Raw genomic sequence first — 22,039 nt, forward strand, 5'->3', positions numbered from 1 at the left:
TAATTGTGAAAATAAATGTGATTAATAGTTGATTCGGTATGAATTTTTAGGTAAACTAAACCATCTAACTATAAATTTTCTAAATTTACTTGAATTTTTAAATTAATCACTCAATTATAAATATATTTTTGTTACCCAATTATAATTTTTTTTAAAATTTATCACTTAACTAATAAAAAGGAGGAGTGATATAACAGATGAAAATTTGGTATAATATTAAGCCTAACCTTAATTTTTATACTTTATATCAGTTTAGTTGTAAATTTTAAAAATAACCTCTAAATTTACAAATGATATTAATTTAATCTTAATTTTAAAAATTCAAATAAATTTATAAAAATACATAGATATTTTTAAAATATATAAAATAAATTTTATAATAATATTAAATTCCAAGAAAATTTGTCTTAAAATGATAAAAAAAATAACTTTATGCATCTTGAGACTTGTAAGATTCTTACATCAACTTAACTTGTTCCATTACCATTTCATTCCTCCCCAAAAATAGCTCCAATTCAGCAACCTGCAATTTTCTCCATTCTCCTCTAAAGCAGCTGTCTTTTCTCCCCCAATCATGTGTTCTAAGTTACCCACACCACATCTCTCATCAGACAAGCTATCCAATCTTATATTAGAAAACTGTAGCAGCAACAACAACAGAGAGAGAGAAGGAGAGGGAAGGTGGGAGAGGGTTTTTTATTTATTTAAAATAATTTAATATTAATAGTAATAGTAATATAAAATTTATTTTTTATATTTTTTAAAATATTTATGTATTTTTATATTTTTATTTGAATTTTTAAAATTAAGATTAATTATAGATTTTGAAGGTTAATTTTTAAAATTATGACTATATAGATATAATATATAAAAGTTAAAGGTAAAATTTATTATTATACTAATTTTTAAATTGTTACATTATTCTCCTGTCAATGCAATTAACAAAAATGAATCAAAATAGATAATTTTAATTAATTGAGTGAGAAATTAAAAAATCATAATTAAGTGAGAAAAGCAAATTTATATATTGAGTAACTAGAATTCATAGCTTGTTGACAAAAGAAATGACCCATAATTAACAAAAAAAAATTAAAAATTAGAGTGTGACATTGACAGTTGTATACTAATAACTACCTTGCCTGGAAGGATCCTGAATTCTCAACGGCTATGCCCGGTCACAAGTCACAACTACCACTTCAACAAGTCATACTTCTCCCCTCCCCATATATGTGTATATCCTCCTCCTTCCCTTCCCTTATTCTCCGCTCTTTTATCAGCCCTCTCATCACTTCAAAAATAAAGATTGCTATTGCTATTGTTTTTCCTTTTTGGTAATAAGCTTTTTTATTTTTATTTTTATATATTTCGATGCCATCTACTAGGAAAGACTTGGATCGGATCAAAGGTCCATGGAGTCCGGAAGAAGACGAGGCTTTGCAGCGGCTGGTTCATACGTACGGACCCAAGAACTGGTCTTTAATAAGCAAATCAATACCTGGTCGATCAGGAAAGTCTTGTAGGCTCCGATGGTGCAACCAGCTTTCCCCCGAGGTTCAGCACCGACCCTTCACTCCCGAAGAAGATGATACCATAATCCAAGCTCATGCCCAATTCGGTAACAAATGGGCTATCATCGCTCGACTCCTCAATGGTCGTACGGATAACGCGATTAAGAACCACTGGAACTCCACCCTAAAGAGAAAATGTTCTTCCATGACTCAAGATTTGAACAATGACTCGCCACAACCAATTAAAAGATCAGCCAGTCTTGGTGCTGCTAATAATGCCTCGGGTCCTTGCTTGAACCTCGGTACCCCTTCAGGATCCGATTTGAGCGACTCGAGTTTACCCGCTGCCTCACCGTTTTATAAGCTGTTGGCAAGAACCGGTTCCAGTAAGCATGTTGAAACGGCATCATCCACTACCAATCCACCTATTATACTCAGCCTCTCGCTGCCCGGATTCGATCCTTGCGAAAACTCGGATTCGGGACCTAGATCCGACCCTATTCCTAGCCCCACCCAGGCGCCAGTAACAACAGTAACGGCTCACCCAACTGCCGGTCTCGTAGTGGGGATGCAAAACGGGGAATTGGGGATGGAGAAGCAATTTTTTAGCAATGAATTTTTGACAGTTATACAAGAGATGATTAGAACAGAAGTGAGGAACTACATGTTTGGGATTGAACAAAATGGTCTTTGTTTGCAAACTGAAGCTATCAGAAATGCTGTTGTTAAACGTATTGGTATTAGCAAGATCGAGTAGACAACAAGAAGAATCCGCAGAAGAGCAAAAAATAAAGTCTTTCTGTCACTTGTTTAATCTCTTTCTTTGTTGGTTTAGTTATTTTTATCGTCGATTAAAGAAATAATATTTGTGGTGGTGTGCATAGGGATGCAGTCAACGAGGGGATATTTTTGGTTAGGGGGCCGGACGGAGATTAAAGAAACTCTGATATTGAAAAAGAACATAAAGTAGGCTCTTTGAAAGTTTAAGGAAAGCTGACTCTCATACTATAATCTTTTAGGTATACATTATTGCACTGTCTGCCACAGACGCTGTGACATTTGTAAGTGTTCATTTTCATTCTGCTGTAGTGGACTAAAATAATGTCTTACGTGACTTTCTGAAGTTTCATTGACTATGTTATATTTGTATGACCCAATGTTTTATAATCATAAGCGAAAGCCTTAGCAAGGGCATAATTATTCTATGAAATATTACAGCACAACTGAATAATTGATAGATACTAAGGGTGTAATGCAGTCTTATTATTGGGTTGCTTGCTGAAGCAATTGAACGATTTTGCTCATGGAAGGTCTTGCATGTCTCTCCGCTTCTGTACACTTGATAGCCACCTCCAGCAGATTTTCCATTTTATTTCGGTCATAATCGTATCCCATCGCAGGGTCTATTAGCTCTTCTACCCAAGACGTTGCAGCAGCTCCATTTTTCTTCCCTTTGACCCATGCTTCTAACTTCTGGTGCCATATTTCTCCACTTGTTTCAACTGCAGGGATACCATTGGTTGGATTCCTTCCTGTTACCATTTCCAAGATGACAATTCCATAGCTATAAATATCCACTTTGGATGTGATGGGCAGATTGTAAACCCATTCAGGCGCCATGTAACCTCTTGTTCCTCTTATCTTGGAAAAGCTTGGCCCTTTTAGATTGTCCCTGTTCAGCAGTTTGGATAGACCAAAATCTGCTACTTTAGGCTGGTAGTTGGAATCCAACAGTATGTTTTGAGGCTTGACATCACAGTGCAGAACCCACTCTAAGCACTCTTCATGCAAATAAGCCAGACCTTTGGCTGTGCCAACCGCAATATCGAACCTCTTCTTCCAATCAAGTGAGTTAGACATGAGGTTCCTTGCTAATGATCCATTCTCCATGTACTCATACACCAGAAGCCTATGCTTCCCCTCCGCGCAGTATCCCCACATCTCAATCAAGTTCATATGGTTAACCCTCCCTATGGTGCTTGCTTCTGCAAGAAATTCCTCTTCTGCTTGATTAACTTCAAGGTTGAGAACCTTTATTGCTGCAATCCTTTGATTAGACAACACTCCCTTGTAAACCACGCCACATCCCCCTTGTCCGATCTCCTCACTGAAACCACGCGTTGCCGTTTTCAACTCAGCATAGGTGAATTGTTTGAATCCTGTTGCAGCAGCATGGTAGCCTCGTGTGGATGCATCAGAACTTATCCCAGTTTTGTACAAGAAACTGAACACCAGAATGACGCATATCAACTCGAGCAATCCAATTACAGAAGCACACCAAATCAGAATCTCTAGTGACCCATATCCAGTTCTTTTATGATAAGCTCTTTCTAGCTGTTTTGTCTGATTGATCGAACAATTCAGTTTCAATCCTTCAACAGGTTTGTTGTATTGAAATGATTTTGGGAGTTTCAAGTACAGGGTTCCATTGTAACGGGGGTAATGATAACCATTACGCAACTCCCATTTTGGATAACAGCGATAAGCACCATCCTTTGGGAAATATCTGTATTGAAAGGCTATGCAGCACAATTTCAAGCAAGCTTTGGCACACTCCTCTAAGGTGTGATTACGAGGGATATCGTAATGATAGCCAAAAAAGTTAGCATGACGAAATTGAACAAACTTAAAATCATGATTGTCACATGAAATGTTAAATTCTGGTTCACATCCATCCTTCCAGTCTGCTTGATTTTTCATCTTGAACCCTGCAAGGCAAGATCACTTTGGGCCTGAACTTGGATCATAGCTGCATATACTTTTTGGTCCACAGATTCCATGAATTCTACAGGAGTTAGACATAGCTTGCCATGTGACTGACCAAATTCCCTTTTGCTCTTCGAGACTGTATAACCTAAGGTTACCATCAAAATCAAGTGTTAATCTCCTCCAAGGTCCCCTACCAAAATCAGCAGATTGAAACTCCACTTTATCCGAGGAAGTAAAATAGCCAGAAGAGTCAAACACTGCAATTCTACTGTCATTGAATCTTGTTCTTCCTTGTAGGTAGTCCAAAACCGTAGAATCCGGCCAGTAGATGCTGGATGTCTCAGGACTATCCAAGACAAGACGAAGAACGTTATCATAGTCATACATCAGCTTATAGTTACCCGAGGAGTAGTCACTTTGGCTTCGAGCTGATACAAGTCTATTATGTTGAGTGAGCGGTTGTTCATGGAGAAGCGTATCAGTTGGCGAATCAAAGCTTTGCCTAAGCGTATCACTTTGGGCCTGAACTTGGATCATAGCTGCATATACTTTTTGGTCCACAGATTCCATGAATTCTACAGGAGTTAGACATAGCTTGCCATGTGACTGACCAAATTCCCTTTTGCTCTTCGAGACTGTATAACCTAAGGTTACCATCAAAATCAAGTGTTAATCTCCTCCAAGGTCCCCTACCAAAATCAGCAGATTGAAACTCCACTTTATCCGAGGAAGTAAAATAGCCAGAAGAGTCAAACACTGCAATTCTACTGTCATTGAATCTTGTTCTTCCTTGTAGGTAGTCCAAAACCGTAGAATCCGGCCAGTAGATGCTGGATGTCTCAGGACTATCCAAGACAAGACGAAGAACGTTATCATAGTCATACATCAGCTTATAGTTACCCGAGGAGTAGTCACTTTGGCTTCGAGCTGATACAAGTCTATTATGTTGAGTGAGCGGTTGTTCATGGAGAAGCGTATCAGTTGGCGAATCAAAGCTTTGCCTAAGCGTATCACTTTGGGCCTGAACTTGGATCATAGCTGCATATACTTTTTGGTCCACAGATTCCATGAATTCTACAGGAGTTAGACATAGCTTGCCATGTGACTGACCAAATTCCCTTTTGCTCTTCGAGACTGTATAACCTAAGGTTACCATCAAAATCAAGTGTTAATCTCCTCCAAGGTCCCCTACCAAAATCAGCAGATTGAAACTCCACTTTAACTGAGGAAGTAAAATAGCCAGAAGAGTCGAACACTGCAATTCTGCTGTCATTGAATCTTGTTCTTCCTTGTAGGTAGTCCAAAACCGTAGAATCCGGCCAGTAGATGCTGGATGTCTCAGGACTATCCAAGACAAGACGAAGAACGTTATCATAGTCATACATCAGCTTATAGTTACCTGAGGAGTAGTCACTTTGGCTTCGAGCTGATACAAGTCTATTATGTTGAGTGAGCGGTTGTTCATGGAGAAGCGTATCAGTTGGCGAATCAAAGCTTTGCCTAAGCGTACCATTGACCAAAGATTGGAGGACCAGATTACCTGAATCCAAGAGATTTAACTGTGACCAGGAGTGATCTCTAACAGTGTTATTGCTCGTCCAGATTATGAACTGACCTGCATCAGTTATTATAATATTACCAGTTTAGAGTACAGAGAGCTTTGATCTCCTTCCATTAACTGGTGTGTCCCTGTTTGCCATCCAAACTATTGTGTGGCTACCGTCATGATAGGGCTTGCTGAACCAGATGGCGAAGCAGTAGGCGTTTTGGCCAATGCGGTAAAAACCAGCAGAGAACATGCCACTTGGGGAATTCAAAACGTCATCTGGATTCTCCACGGACATAGACGAGCCTTGCCTTAGAATTGGCAGAGCTGATGATGTTAACAGAAGGAAATGGAACAAAATGAGGACCACTTGAAAACTGTTGACCACGAATATTTTCTTGGCAAAAAGCTGCAAAAATCTTGCGGCCAACATTATGTTTATCCACTTCAGTAATCTGCACTAATTTATGCGTACATTCTCAGCTTTAAATCGGGAACTTAATCAGGATTCTACGACTCGTATAGTTTCTAACTTTCTAGTCTTACTTGTCAATTGAAAACCGTGTGGGGGCTTTATCCATAGTTTGATTTTAACTTGTTTTGAGTGTGAAGTGTGAATTCATGAATTCTGAAATCTAGTAATGGGAATATGGGGCCGACTGCTGACTTTAATTTTTTGCTTTTTTCTTCTCTTTTGATTATGAACATGATAATGTTTTTACAAGCCTTGTCAGTTCAGAATTGTGAAGTAAGAATAGTAAACTATGGAACAAGTGCGTTTACTTATGTTAGTAAAGCTTGTATAATTGACCAACCAAAAGAGACAAAACACATGACAATGATTCGTTGCTTACTCTTTTTCTACAAGGCGAAGCAGCATCTGAACTACCTCTCCCATCGTCGGTCTTGCATCTTTGTCTTCCTGCACACATTGCAGAGCTACTTTAACCATGATCGACATCTCAGCCTCATCGTATTTCCCGTCCAATGTTGGGTCCACTATCATTCCAATCCATGTTTCCGTTACATCTCTCTGCTGTTTCACCCATTTACTTAACGTTCCTTGCATTAGCTGCTTACCATCTATGCCATGGACTCCTATTGAAGGGCTCCTTCCGGTTACCAACTCCAATAGAACGATTCCATAGCTATGAACATCCACCTTGGAGGTGATGGGCATATTCAACACCCACTCAGGCGCCATGTAACCTCGAGTTCCTCGCAATCTGGAGATTTCTAAGTACTTAACATCACCTCTGTTAGCAACCAAGACAGGCCAAAGTCTGACACATTAGGCTAATAATTAGAGTCTATGACAATGTTTTGAGGCTTTATATCACAGTGGAGAATCCACTCTAAACATTCTTCATGTGTATAAACCAGGCCTTTCGCTGTTCCCACTGCAATTTGAAATCTTTTTTTCCAATCTAGTGTTTTAGAAGACAGGTTTTCCGCCAAGGATCCATGTTCCATGTATTCATAAACCAAAATCTTGTGCTTTCCCTCCGCACAATATCCCCACAAATCTATCAAATTCATGTGATTAAGCTTCCCAATGGTGTTAAATTCTGCTAGGAATTCAGCTTCCCCATGATTAGCATCAACGAGTCGCTTGACAGCCGCAATTCGATCATCTGACAGTTTGCCTTTGTACACAATTCCTCCGGCCCCTCGTCCGATTTCTTTCTTGAAGCCATTGGTTGCCTTATCAAGTTCAGCATAGGAAAAACCTTCTGAAGCTTGTGCAGAATGCAGCGAGATGGTAGCCTCCTGTCCCTCATGAATCTTGATGAGTTGTTGTCAAGAAATACCAGACTATGAAGATGATGAAAAACTTGATTCCTCCTATGACACCGGCAGACCGAACGACAAATTTCAATGATGAATTTCAGGTCTTTTCGGATACATTCGATTCAGTTGCTCAACTCGCGCAGAGCATTCAAGTTGGTAATTTTTAAGGGCCTGTTTGTAGGAGGAAACATGTGCATATGGTTCAACAAACCAGCCTGCAATAATTACTGCACCCTGGTGTGGATGGAAAATCGAGACCATCCCGTCGATGGCAGGCAATCGCGGCTCTCCCTTGACAAAACCGGTAAACTTGTCTTGACTATAGTTGAAATATTCAAGATGGTATTTTTACAATTTTTTTAACAACAATTCTAGAAAAATATATATATAAATGATCTTTAAAAGTCTTAAAAATCCCTTAGTTATTTTGGAATTATAAATTTTTTTAAATATAGTTATGTAAGAGATAAAAAAATATATAAAATCTAAAAAAATATATTTATAAAAAAAAAGGTTAGATAGAGCCTTCAAATCTAAAATTCAAAATCAAGCGGCTTTTCAAATATAGCAACACACATCAAATACTCATTAGTGATGTTCCAAGAAAAAACACAAAAATTTCATCTAGAACTTGATTCGTCGATAGAGCCTACATCGAGCATTATTGTCGATGACACAAGCTTTGAAGAATTCTCATTGTGTATAATATTTTTTATCACATGATAACCCAAGGAATTATAATATCCAATTTGTAGACCTTAATAAAACTAAAAAAAGTTGAAAAAATTTGCAAGCAAAGTCATAGACACATGATAAGATGGTCCTAACTTTCTCATTTTCAAAGGAAACTCAATATAGCAAATAACAATTATGCAGTAAACTTTCCAATGTATGTTGATGATGATAGAATTATATTTTTGTAATTTCATCTCTTATTGGAAGAACTCATTTTTAGCTCTTAGAAAAATAGATATGAAAACTTTAATTTTCCATTAGAGATGATGATTGATAAGAAATTTTTTATTCCTCCTCCAATTTATTAGCAATTACAATAATTTCCTAAAACAATCAATTTTTTATGATTCACAAAATCAGCTCCTTTTTTTTTTTTTGTTTTCATTTTCGTTTTCTACCTAACACTAAATTTTCTCAGCAACCAAATAAACAAGTTGCAACTTTATTTTTTATTTTTTTACCTTCATTCAATATCACTTCCATCTCTTCAACTTTTACCATCAACTCCTCATTTTCGTCTCTCGGTTCTTCAAAGAAAGGGCTCAACAACTTGATTCTACAAACCAAATATCTCTTTCACTAACTCAGCTAGTTCGACTCAGCAGCAATTGACCTTTGAATCACCTGTAAGTCTCATGATCCTTCAAACACAACATTTCTTATTTCAAAGAATTCCGAAATTGAAGGGAAATTGTGAAAGTTTTGGCCTTTTTATACGAATAGAAACGGAAAAGGGAAGAGAGGAGAGAAATCAAAAAAAGGAAGAAGAAGGTAGAAATTGAGAGAAAGAAGCAAACAAACACATTCATTCAATAACCTCCTCTCCGCTATAGACTTAGCTAAAAAGAGAAAAGTGACGTTGCACAGGATTCAGTTAGTAATTGTTATTACAGCTGTAAACAAAAGGGCATTCCGGGCCACTAAAATCTAATATATAAAATGTTGTGTTTTCTTAATTTTAATTTTATCTCATAACATCTTTTTTATCTGTTGAGAATTTTTTTTATATATGTTTTTCAGAAAGTATCAAATTGGATATTTCAACTTTTAATCAGGAGTTAAATTAGGTATTAACTTTTGATTTAATACGATTAACAATTATCAATGAACAAGTGATCAAAATATATTTTTTATTATCATCAAAATTTCAAATAAATAACTTTTCTTTTGATTGAAATAAATAATAATAATAATAATAAAAAGTCCAGGCCATAATTATGAAGGGCGTATTTATAACAAGAGATTTCAAAATAAATTCTTACATCATTGTTAAAGAATGGTGTAGTCTAAAATCGATGGTAGAATATATATTAAATAATCCAAAAGTTATTGAAGTAATCAAAAGTAAATTAAGAATGAAAAACTTTGTTAGCCGTTATGATGAGCTACAACAAAGTTACTATTTGATTAACATGATATTATCTTAATTTTATTAAATATTAAAAATGTAAAATTCAAAATATGTTATTAAGTCACTTAATTCTGATTGAATTAAGAGTATTTATTTGAATTTATAAAACAATATCATAATGACTGAATGTTGTAATTTTGAGTCACCTCAATTAATGCTACTTATGAGCCTGAACCACACTTTCGCCGCGCTAATCCATTTATCAACACAATAGATGATGAGGTTGGACCCACAGCCACAGGCCCAATACGCCACCATTAAACAGATTCATTTTAATAATTAAGTGGTAAGATATTGAAATCTCATGATAGAATATAAATATAAAAATTAAAATGAAATTAATTATCAAATTTTGACCCCGAATAATAAAGAAAAAAACAGTTTTCAAGAATGGCAACTCTGCATGTGACCTTTGAAAATTGCATAATTCTTTAAACAAAGAAAATATGTTGAGCTAATGACTTACCTAAATAGATAAATATTGAGGAGAAGAAAAAAGTGGGCAACTTCTTGGTTGTTTATTCAGTTCTTAAATATAATATAGATTTTGGTTTTCCAAATTACTAAAACGGAATGGATAAGAAAACCTTTGATATTGTTAAACAATGTGTAGTGGGCGAAATGGTGTGGCTGTCTGTCACCTCCATCCTCTGCAAAGACAATGTTCCACTAACGATAATGTTCTATCCAAGAAGGTTTAAGTAACAGTACAAGTTCTTTCCTTCTGTTTCTTTCTTTTTCTTTTCAAGGAAAAAAAATATTGTAAAGCATTACTGATTAGTTCGTAGGAGTTAAAAGAATTTGACTGTCTGCAGATAAATCGAGCCCATAAAAAGAAAGCTGCTAATGGTGGAGGGATATAAAAAGTATATCAGTTAGTGAGTGGGACGAAGAAGCCTCTCAACAACTTGAGTCATGGTGGGCCTTGCATCTCTGTCTTCCTGGACGCAATCAAGAGCTACTGCAACCAGTATCTTCATCTTCTTTTTGTCATAATTGCCTTCTAATGTGCGGTCTATTATTTCTTCCACGCAGGTTTCTTTCGAATCCGCTCCTTTCTTCTTTTCCTTCACCCACGTTACCAAATCCATCTCCCCTTCGCCACTCTTCAATAACTCTATCCCTTTCCTGGGGTTCTTTCCGCTCACCATTTCCAGCATAACAATGCCGTAGCTGTAAACATCGACTTTAGATGTAATGGGCCGATTGAAAAGCCACTCAGGAGCCATGTAACCCCTGGTTCCCCGTATCTTTGAGAAGCTATGGTTGGAAAGCTTACTTCTATCTAGTAGCTCCGAAACGCCAAAATCCGACACCTTTGGTCGGTACCCAGAGTCGAGCAGTATATTTTGGGGCTTCACATCACAATGCAATATCCATTCCAAGCATTCTTCGTGTAGGTAGGCTAGGCCTTTTGCAGAGCCCAAAGCGATGTCATACCTCTTTTCCCAGTCAAGTTGATGGGAATCGAGTTTTTCTGCTAAGGATCCATGCTCCATATACTCGTAAACTAAGACCCTGTGCTTTTTCTCTGCGCAAAATCCCCACATTTCGATCAAGTTCATGTGGTTAAGCTTCCCGATGGTGTTCACTTCTGCTAGGAACTCAGCTTCTCCTTGATTTGCTTCATTCAATCGCTTCACTGCCACAACTCTACCATCACTTAGCACTCCTTTGTACACAATACCTGACCCCTCCTCTTCCTATTTCTTGACTGAAGTTTTTCGTTGCCTTTTTCAGCTCATCAAATGTCATTCTCTTGAATCCAGTTGCCGCCAGAAGGTATCCTTCTTTAGCTACATTCTCCTCTTGCTTAGCTTTACTTAACAGCAGCCAAACCAAAAAAATGGAAACAATCTCGATTCCTCCCAATGCACAAGCAAACCACAGCATGAACTTCACTACCCCATTTTCTTGGCCTTCAACGTAGCTTCTTTCTAGATTAATAGTATAATTTTGCCGACACCCTAAACTGATGGTTTCCTTGGAAAGCTCTTCCTTCTTGAGGGAGACATATGATTTGGGCAGTTTTATATAAACGTCTCCATCGAAGTTAGGTGGTTGGTGCCCATTCCGCAATAGCGCCTTCGGGAAACATTCATAGACGCCATTCCCGTTGAATTTATATTGAAACCCTTTACAACCGACCCTTTGCAGGCATTCAGTTTCACACTACTTTAAGGTTTTATTGTAGAAAACCCCATAATCATATCCGTAGAATTCAGCATTACGAAGATGAATAAATATATATTCATGTCTGGCATTGAGGGAAACGTCGAATTCTGGTTCACAACCATACGACCAATCAGTTTGATTCTTCGTCTTGTATCCTTGAACGCACGAGCATTTCCTCCCAGTACTGGGACCATATCTACAAAGACTATTTTCCCCACAAAGGCCATGAGCCCTGCATGGCTGGCTGATAGCTTGCCATGAAACAACCCACGTTTGTTTCCCTTCTTCTCCGGTCAACCTTCTCTGGATCCAATTTGCACCGTAATCAGCAGACAAAAAACTTAAATCATCGCTCGAACTAAAATTGCCAAAGGAATCGATCATCGCATTCCTCCTACTGTTGTATGCTGACCGCCCAGCTTGCGAGCTTAAAAGCCACACATCAGGCCAATAAACGCTTGAAATTCCGGGACCATCAAAAAGGAGACGAAGAACATTATTATCGTCAAAAAAGAACTTATAGAAACCAGTGGAATAGTTGCCATTTCTTCTAGCAGATACAAGGGTCGTATGTCTGGTGAGTGGTTGTAGAGGAAGAAGGGTATCTGTAGGAGAATCAAAGCTCTGCCATAAAGTGGTACCTTCGGAATTGCTCAAGACAAGATTACCATATTCATTGAGCTGCAACTGCACCGAAGGCAACGAAGAAGTGTCCGTTGCCCAAACGTTGAACTGACCCGCATCGGTGAGGATAAGATTTCCGGTTCGCAAGAGCAAGAGCTTCGAACGCTGGCCATTGACTGGGTGGTCACGGTTTGCCATCCAAACAACAGTGCAATGTTGAAGTACAAGGCAAGAGGGTTTACTGAACCATATAGCAAAAGCATAAGCGTTGTTGCCAACGGGATAAAAGCCAGCAGAGAAAGTGCTATTTGGTGATATTAAAACATCACCGGGATTCTCCACGGAAAGAGATGATCCTTCACTCAGTTTTTGATATGTTGAAGATGAGAACCGGAGGAACACTATCAAAGATAAAACAAGTAATGAAAAATACAGGAAATCCATGTGGAGCTTCTAAAGGTAAAGGTAGCGAGAGCAGGAGATAGTATAATATATATAGGTTTTGAAGGGGAAGGCTGCATAAAAGCTTCAGTCAAAGTTTAGAGATGACATTGAAAATGGAGAAACAATCAAAGTCTGTTATCCTATTCAGCCATTCTTGGTCATTCAGAGTTTAGAGATGACATTGAAAATGGAGAAACAATCAAAGTCTGTTATCCTATTCAGCCATTCTTGGTCATTATAAGGGTACTGAGGAAATGTTCTTAAATATCCTTTTACGCGTGCTGTTTTTTTTTTGCAATCATTTACCGATAAAGAAACCAAATCAAATGCAGAAATTTAAACACAAACTCAAACATTGGCTTAAATTTAGCAAAGTTAAATATATTGAGGGCGGAGGACCAAAATTATATAAAATCAATAATAAAATTTAAACCACGCCCAAAGTCTTCATTTTAATATTTTTTTAAAGTTGTAATTTAAATTATTATTTAATCATAAAATTATTGCAATATTTTTATTTTATATATTTTCTTAATTGAATCACACTAATTCCAGCCATTTGTATGTAAATTGATAAATAAACAAGGAGCACATTGAAAAACCTTTCAGTCATAAGTTACCTACTAAAAGGGGAATAGAATCACATATGTTTATTTGTATGGTATTTTTGTTGTTTATATTTATTGATGGGTTTGGAGATATCTTTCAAAGAATAGCGAAATAAGTTTACAAGTACTTGGATTTTTTTTAGATGTGGAGAAAATGAGAAAAGAAACTATCCCAAATATTTTTGGTCACAAATTACTATGGGTTGCCTTTCTTCATATTATGCTACAACATGATAATCAAGAATGTTTTATAATTAATGTAATTTTTTTAGGGATTTAAATATTTTTACCCAATATTTATATATGTTTATGTTATTAAATTAGGCCCACTTTGATATTTGTATTTTTTCACTTTAATACTTAAATTTGATAATTTTTTATTTCAATTTTTAAACTTAAATTTTATAAAAATACGATGATGTCACACTCTCAAATCATGTCATTTTACCATTTGATACATAAAATAAAAGCACATGTGAGTTTTTATAATATATTTAGATTTTATGTTTTTTTTAAGGTTTTAGTGATGATATGACACAATCTTGGAATATCACGTTACATTGTTTTTATGAAATTCAATTCAAGTATCGAGATGAACTTAACACAAAATTTAAATATTAAAATATACTTAATTATTAAATTAAAATACAAAAGTGAACAAAAATATATAAATACCAAATGTAACCTAATTACTAAATTCAAAGACTAAATATTTATCAGCCTAGCCTAATCTCAACTATTGTTTATCTAAAATAAAGTACGTTTATATAAATATAAAACATTAATAAATATATATTAATATTTTAATAATTAATATAATTAAAGTGAGGTAAACTAGAAATTCCATTGCGTGCGCATATATATATATATATATATATATATATATATATATATATATATATATATCTATATGAAATTCATAAATTTAGAACACAAATGTGTTTAAAAAATTAAAATTAAAATTGTTTATCATAATGTTGTTATCAATCTTGTAACACTAACTCAATCAAATACATTAACATAGATATAATTGATGGAAGTAATAAAGTGTGCATAATAAAATTGAAATGTATAGAGAAATATTAAAATAAATATTTAATTGAGTGGTAAATTAAAAGCTTAGATAACATAAATTTTTGAGTTCAAATTCCATTATATATGTGTTTTTTTTTTTTAAATAGAAAGACTAAATTCCCTCGAATAATTTAACTTATTTTAATTACGAAAAAAGGAAGGACATTTTTAGAATTCCCTTAACTAGTTGGTGCGAACTAGAAGTGCTCGTGGGTTGGAATGGGTCAAACCCATTCAAAGTATCTAGAGCAATTTTCCAAGCTTGGGTCCGACCCAATTTGAAAAATGGGCTTACTTTTTTGCTCAAGGCTGAGCTAATTTAAGAAAGGTAAACTCAAGTCCGGCCAACTTGACCCGCCTGTATTTAATTTTTTAAAAATAAAATGCACTAAAAGAATTAAAATAAAAGTTCTCTAACACATTAAAAAATAAAAAATATTCATATTAAAAACGCTACCATAAATATAATAAATATTTTATTGTATTAAATATAATTTTAAAATTTTATACATTGGGTTGGGTTATTTAGGTTGGTATTTTTATTTTCATGTTTTGGATAGTAGATTTAATTGTTATTGGGTTAATGGCTTAATGTAAATATATAATTATTATTTAACATATTTAATTAATATAATATTTTTTATAACATAATATATTCGGACGGGGTTTGATATTGCCCAAGGCATGACTCATTTAAGAAACAAGTATTAAATTTTACCCAAGCTCATTTTTTGGATATTGTATTTTGTCCAAACACTTCCATTATGAATTTTTGGGCTTGGGCTTGGGCTTGGGCAAGTGACTTGACTCATGAGCAAGTTAAATCAATATCAATTCAAGAAAGACTTAATATAATATAGTATATATAATTAATAGAAATAATAAAATGTGCATAATGTCTAAAAATATTAAAATAAAATGAATATAATTCTAACTAAAGCAATTGGTTGGGATTAAAGAGATATTAAAGTTAAATAATAGTATAGAAGTTAGATGTGCAGGTTGTATGGATATTGATGATTGGATGATTAAAGTGGAGAGACGAAGGTTAGAATGGCAAGACATAGGACTTGGTTGACCAATTTGACTTATCTTTTGTAATGAATATTTTGAACTTTTTGTCAATAGTTACGTGGATTTCATATTTTATAATGTAAGCAGTAAAACGGTTGTTAATGGTGTTTCAAAGTAGGTTCTCCTCATATCGAAATGTCCAGATTTTATAAATCATGGAAATTTAGATTTTAGTTTGCCCAACAGTCGCCCAATTGCTGGAACTATCTCCTTCTTAAATTTCTCATTTCCTTTATTTCTCGTTAGCTAAACCACAAAATGGGTTTACTTTTTGGGGTTTTGGGGTAATAAAATGAATGTCTCGTCAATAAAGAAGGCTTTCTCTCACTTCAACACCTTTAGGACCGTAATGATTTGTGGAAAAAAAATTTAATAGAAAATTTTGAAACTGAAACCATTGCCTATAGATTTCAACTTTGTGAGAACACCAATGACTGCTTTAGTGCTTATCTTGGAATTATTTGTTAAAACAATTTCTTGGGTAGTATCATTTTCATTTTCACAATTGTTGCATGACATTAAATATTACTTATTACTTTAATGATATTTTATTTATTAATTTTTTAAATGGTTGTAATATCAATTAATTTTTTATTTTTATTAATTATTATATTTTAATTCCATATGATATTATTTTTGAAATTTAAAAAAAATTAAAAACAATATATAAACTAATTTAATAAAAATGTAATTATTTACTATTTTAATATATTTTACTTAATACATATAATCAATCTTTTTGCACAAATTTTATATCAAAATTTTAACAATAGAATAGAATATATTTTAATTAGCACATGAGCAAAAAATTAATTTATATTTATTCACTTATTAAATAATTGGTGAAACTTCTTCCCCCTCCCCCATATGAAGAAGCAATCCGACCATATATTGGTGAACAATTCCTGCAGTTGAGTTCCCGTATGAAAAATTCCACTGGAAGATATCATGCACTGCAAAAATCTCTCTCAAACACACAGTAGGCACATTGTAAAATAAAAACAAAGTTTTATATCATGAATAAAATGAATACTTGAATTTCTTATAATTATCATATCAAAACACTCAAAATGACTCGGAATCATCCAAGTTATAAATGGCAGACTTGCTTGCCATCGACTACTAATTGCCAGCAACCAGGTCTTTACTTATTGGAAAACATTACAGAAAGAATTACCACAACAGCAATACTAATAGTTAATAAAATTGAACACAATAAAGTAAATAATAATAATAATAATAATAATAATAATAATAATAATAGAATTAATGAAGAGATCAAGCTTAATGTCCACCCCCACCGGAACTTGGACCTGAGTTGATGACAACATCAGTGACTGCATGACCATCTCCTCCAGAACTTGGACCCCCGGTCTTTATTCCTTCAATGGCAAGGCTCAAATCATCCAACAAAACCTCCATCCTTTTGGTCATAGAGATGCCTGAGCTAGCCTCTGCATCGTTGAGAGGACGAGCCCCAGAAGTAAAAAGAAATGTAGCTAGAAGAAGAGCAAGGCAGAAGAAAGACTTGGCGTTGCCAGCCATCAAGATTTGAGGATGAATCTTAGCTAGGTTGGGAAGGCTTGGTTTGTTTAAGTAGCTAATTGGGGAGCTGATAACTTGTTTGTTGATTGACAAATTTTGTGAAATCTGCTGGATGAAAAAAAGCTGCCATGCAGATATGCCTATATATACTAATCCATCCCATGCAAACAGTGACTTGGAAGCTGATATCAGGTGTTCGTCAGCTGAGACCTTAATTGACCCAACCCAAAAAGGGTGATTGGTCCATTCAAACTAGAGAGCTTTTCACGGGGTTAACTTGCACCCAACCTTCCTTTAATTGTGCAAGGAATGTGGTCATAAGTTAATCAGAATTAAAAAAGTTTATGAATAGGAACATTGATCAGACTTGCCTGGAAACAATCAAAACGGTAGTAAAACAAAATTTGTTACTTCGCTTCATTTTCTAACAAAAAGCATTTCAGTAAATTACCGTCCGCCCATTGATCAAAAAGAACGTGCCGGCCATACTCCAGAAGCAGAAAATGAGCTATAGGTTAGCATCACAACGCAGATGTGACAGGCCGCCGTGTCAAATGAAATATTAAAATCTATACAATGGAATCCATGTCATAATCCATGACTAGGAATTTCGCAATTTCACTTCCCCCCCTTTTTTTATTTTTCATTATTATAAAGTTATTAGGTGTTACTAATAAATAATTATAGTTATTTAATTAGATATATATTAAATAATAACGTTTATTGTTAAAAATATAATTATCTATTTTGGTAGTTATATTCCTATAAAATGATATGAGATTTCCAATAAATATAGGTGAATTTTCATTTACATAAAACCCAAAACCATACTAAAAAAAGTTTGTTTATGATCTCCTAATGTATTTTATATTCCTAAATTGTTTTATAAAGATTTATTATAGAAATTAATATCTTTGTTATGTTCTACTCAATGCTCAGTAGATTGTTTATGTCAATACAAAAAGTAGACAATCATTGAGTTTTATTGTATTTTCGAAGTTTATTTATCAATAATTCTTTTGCACACCATAATATAGATGGAGACAAATAGAACCTTAAATAAAAAAGACATTGATACACACCTTAAACTTTGTTAATTTCTTGTAAATTTATTTTTATCTCACGCACCTGCACCAAAAAGTAAATTATATATATTATACAGATGAAAAAAATAAAAGGGTGAAATGACAAAACGAGAGTGTGAGATTCAAGCGCAAAAATATGAATATCCTCCGCAGTCACATGAAGATGCTGCTGCTGACATATTACCAAGTTTTTTTTGTTTTTGCACGTTGACAGGGCCGTTCTCGTCTTTGCTCTTTCGTTGCTAAATTTTAAAAATAACAGTCAATAAGGACGGGCACACTCCCAGCCAAAAACAATGCCACTGACCAATTGGTTGCTTTCACAAATTTACTATCAATTGACACTTGGAAGACGAAAATTGAACTCTCTCTATCACAGTGAAGAAAGGCATGAGGGCAGGCAACAAGTAAAAGCAGTAAGCAGATAGGTAGCAACAAGTAAAACTATATTGTTTATTAGGCAACCAAATTCCATGTTTGGAGCCGTCGAAAGCATAAGAGACTAGTCAATTTTATTGAATCAACAGTAAGAATATCCAACTTGCAATTGTTGGTTCTTCAAATATACTATTGTCAAGACAATTACATATATTTGCATTTATCATGAATCTAGATAACATAAGATGTTATTAACACATATATAAATTAAAACGTATTTGATTCTTCTAATTATCAAAATCCTTGTTTTTTTCTATTATTAAATGTAACGAGGTAGCACTAAATAAGGTGAACTGAAATTGATAAAAAAAAACTGAGGCAAGTCAAATGGTCTTAGGTTAAAACTTCAAAGTTAGGTCATCTATCACTGCATAATTTCGTAGAAAGCACCAAAAGAAAAAGAAAGGGCTTCCATGCGCAGTATCTTTGCAGGACTTGATATTATGTATATGTAATCATCACAAATGTTAATGTTAAAATGATAGCGTATTAGTCCTTGAAATGTTGATGTGGTCAATCATCCCGTCATTTGTTCAAACAATATACCAGTGCTGATAATTAAGCACGTTTTTTTTTATCCTGTGATTCCCACAGAGAAAATTCACTACAATGGTTGGAAATAATAGCCAAAATGAAATCGAATTGCGGCTGAGTGACATAAGATTTTACCAAATGCTTCCTTTGCTTGCAGCCTCCACTAATCCCCCCCATTGGCCACTGGAATAAATATTAACACTAAAATGATGGTTTTAGGCTTTACCACGCAATGCAAAGAATGTTAATTAGTCAATTTACAACAGTTGATTGAATAATGGAATATGCATTAATCCTTTAATGGCTTATACAAAACATTTTTATACTTTCATGTGTTGCTTTCATATAAAATTTGTTGGTCATTTAAAAAAAAGAAATTCATGAACTTAGAGAATTTTGAAACCCAAGTCGAAATTGTAAGCCTCGAACAATTAGGTGTCTGCGTCGGAGGTTCACTTAGTGTAAGGTTCACCCAGAGGTGACCTCGTGTTAGGAATTTACTTAGGGTGAAGTTCACTTAGGGTGACATGTATAACTATCTACAAAGGTGATGATGTGTCATGAAACTAATTAAAAATTTGAGTAAGATAAATGCATCTACTAGTTAATAGTATAGCTATACGTGAGTATAGATATCGTTCCCATAAGACTAAAAGTACTAATAATTACCATCTTTCTATTATTTAATTGATAAATTCGAGTGATTGATTAAAAACTAAAATTAACTAAATAAATTAACTAACAAAAATGACAAAGAATAAAACATGAAAATAATTGATTAACAGCTAAGAAGCAAATCAATACTCAGGAAAGAATTCACCTAGACTTCCTCTGTCACAATCAATCTAAATTACACAATTTATTTACTTAGTATTTTGATCCGTAGAAATCCCTAAATTATGTTAATATCTCTTCTGAGAGTAAGAGCAACAAATTCTAGGTTGATTCCCCCTATTAGATTTGACTATTTCTAGGATTACATGCAACTCCACTCAATTAAGAAAGATCTACTCTTAAACAGGGTTTATTCCTCCTCTAATTTAAGTACAGCAAATATGGATCAATAATCTAGAAATATCTAACCAAGAATTAAACACACATAAATGATAACAATATCTAAGTATTCATTGCATAAAATAAAAATCAAAAGACAAAATTCATCATAGGATTCATCTCCCCTAGGTATTTAGAAAATTGATTAATACTTGAAAATAAAAACATCTAACATACAGTATAACCATAAGAAAGAAAGAAACTCATGATGGTTTCCTAAGAAATCAACTGGGAGTCTTCAATTTTGACGGAAAGTTGCTTCATAATCGACTTCAATGGTGTTTTTCGAGTTGTTTTCTTAAGTATTCTATGACGGCTCTCTCTTATATTCTTATTTTTATCATATATGCGTTTTAGAATACCCGAAAAATCTAAAAATAGCATTTTCCCGCAGTTCAAAGTGCCAATTCGCGAAATTGACATGGCTTTCTACATGGCTGTGTGGCAACCTATGTGGCTTATATAGTCGTATGGAAGGGTTAACCCGTGTGGCTCTTGTACCTTACTCCGATTTTTCAGTTTTCGCTCGTTTTGCTTTAAATTGCTTTTTAAGTATAAAAACATGAATTTAAGGGATTAGGAGCATAAAATTCATCATTAACATCGAATAATCATCTAAAATCGTATTAAAAATGAGATTAAAACATATTACTTTTAGCAGTTATTAGATGATATATATAACAAAATTATTGATATTTTATCGACGACCATGTATTTTTTTTTTAACTCACCTTATAGGTAACTTTTTCTCTGAAACTTTCTACTCCATTGAATTTGCTATGCCAATATAATACAAATATCATATTATATAAATAACAAATTTAACATGATAGAGAACAAGATGCATACACACCTCTCCAGATGCGGGTGTAACGATGGTATAAGAAATAATCCACAACCTCGAAATATTTGAAACTAAGAAATTTGTGATAACCCCATGTTTATTTCCATCATCTTTCCGACCAAAATTTGCATGAGTAATAGTAATATAAGTGTATGTTAAGGTATTTTTTGAACATTGCACACTGGTGTCTCGTGTTATTTAGGTCAGAAATTTGTTATGTTTAAATTGATAAATTTTGGTAACTATAATTTTTATACTTTGATTCTAGTTAATACTTTGGGCAATTGCAAATTCATCCTTAGTATTCAATTGAATCAAGCCTTATCTGGGCTCATTAAAAATATTCTCTATGTTTACTATTGGTTGTAATTGATATAATATGTTAAGCAAGTTTCAATTTCTTATAAGTTGAGGAGTGTAACGGCCTAATTTTCGGTGGTGTTAGAAATGGTGATTTGAGATCACTAAATCTGAAAAATAAGATTGAACAAGATAGTAATTTAATATTTATGAGTCAAGTAAGAATTTAGAAGAATTTGTGAAATGGTGAAATTAGTGAATTAAAAGAATTTATTAGGTCAAACGGGTCAAAAACGAGGTATCAAGACCTCGAATTTGAAAATCAAGCTATAAATATTTTTATAAATATTTATGAAGTTTCATTTAGCTAGTATTAAAGTTTGGTTGAGAAATTTTAACGATTAGGTAGTCAATTAAATAAAAAGGACTAAATTGTAATAAAAATAAATTTTGCTAAAAGGATTAAATAGCTCAAGTGTTAAAAGAAGGAAGATTTAAAGGGAAATTAAGCCTAAAAGTGAATAGGCTGGATGGCAAAGGC

General features: G+C 34.1%; 1 protein-coding gene and 3 pseudogenes across 1 annotated transcript; 1 reads left to right on the forward strand and 3 right to left on the reverse strand.

Annotated features, from left to right (window-relative positions):
• Positions 1 to 1,158: 1,158 nt before the first annotated feature.
• On the forward strand, positions 1,159 to 2,631 carry LOC108449997 (transcription factor MYB44-like). The gene has a single exon (XM_017747408.2). It carries the CDS (start codon positions 1,369 to 1,371, stop codon positions 2,263 to 2,265), a length of 897 nt encoding a protein of 298 aa, XP_017602897.1. The 5' UTR covers positions 1,159 to 1,368; the 3' UTR covers positions 2,266 to 2,631.
• On the reverse strand, positions 2,384 to 6,196 carry LOC108450958 (putative receptor protein kinase ZmPK1; annotated as a pseudogene).
• LOC108450959 (putative receptor protein kinase ZmPK1) lies at positions 5,800 to 7,815 on the reverse strand (annotated as a pseudogene).
• A 2,760-nt stretch (positions 7,816 to 10,575) lies between these two features.
• On the reverse strand, positions 10,576 to 12,960 carry LOC108452535 (putative receptor protein kinase ZmPK1; annotated as a pseudogene).
• Between the last annotated feature and the right edge of the window lie 9,079 nt (positions 12,961 to 22,039).

This window comes from Gossypium arboreum, chromosome 5, assembly GCF_025698485.1.
Source record: "Gossypium arboreum isolate Shixiya-1 chromosome 5, ASM2569848v2, whole genome shotgun sequence".
In the NCBI taxonomy this organism is placed as follows: Eukaryota; Viridiplantae; Streptophyta; class Magnoliopsida; order Malvales; family Malvaceae; genus Gossypium; species Gossypium arboreum.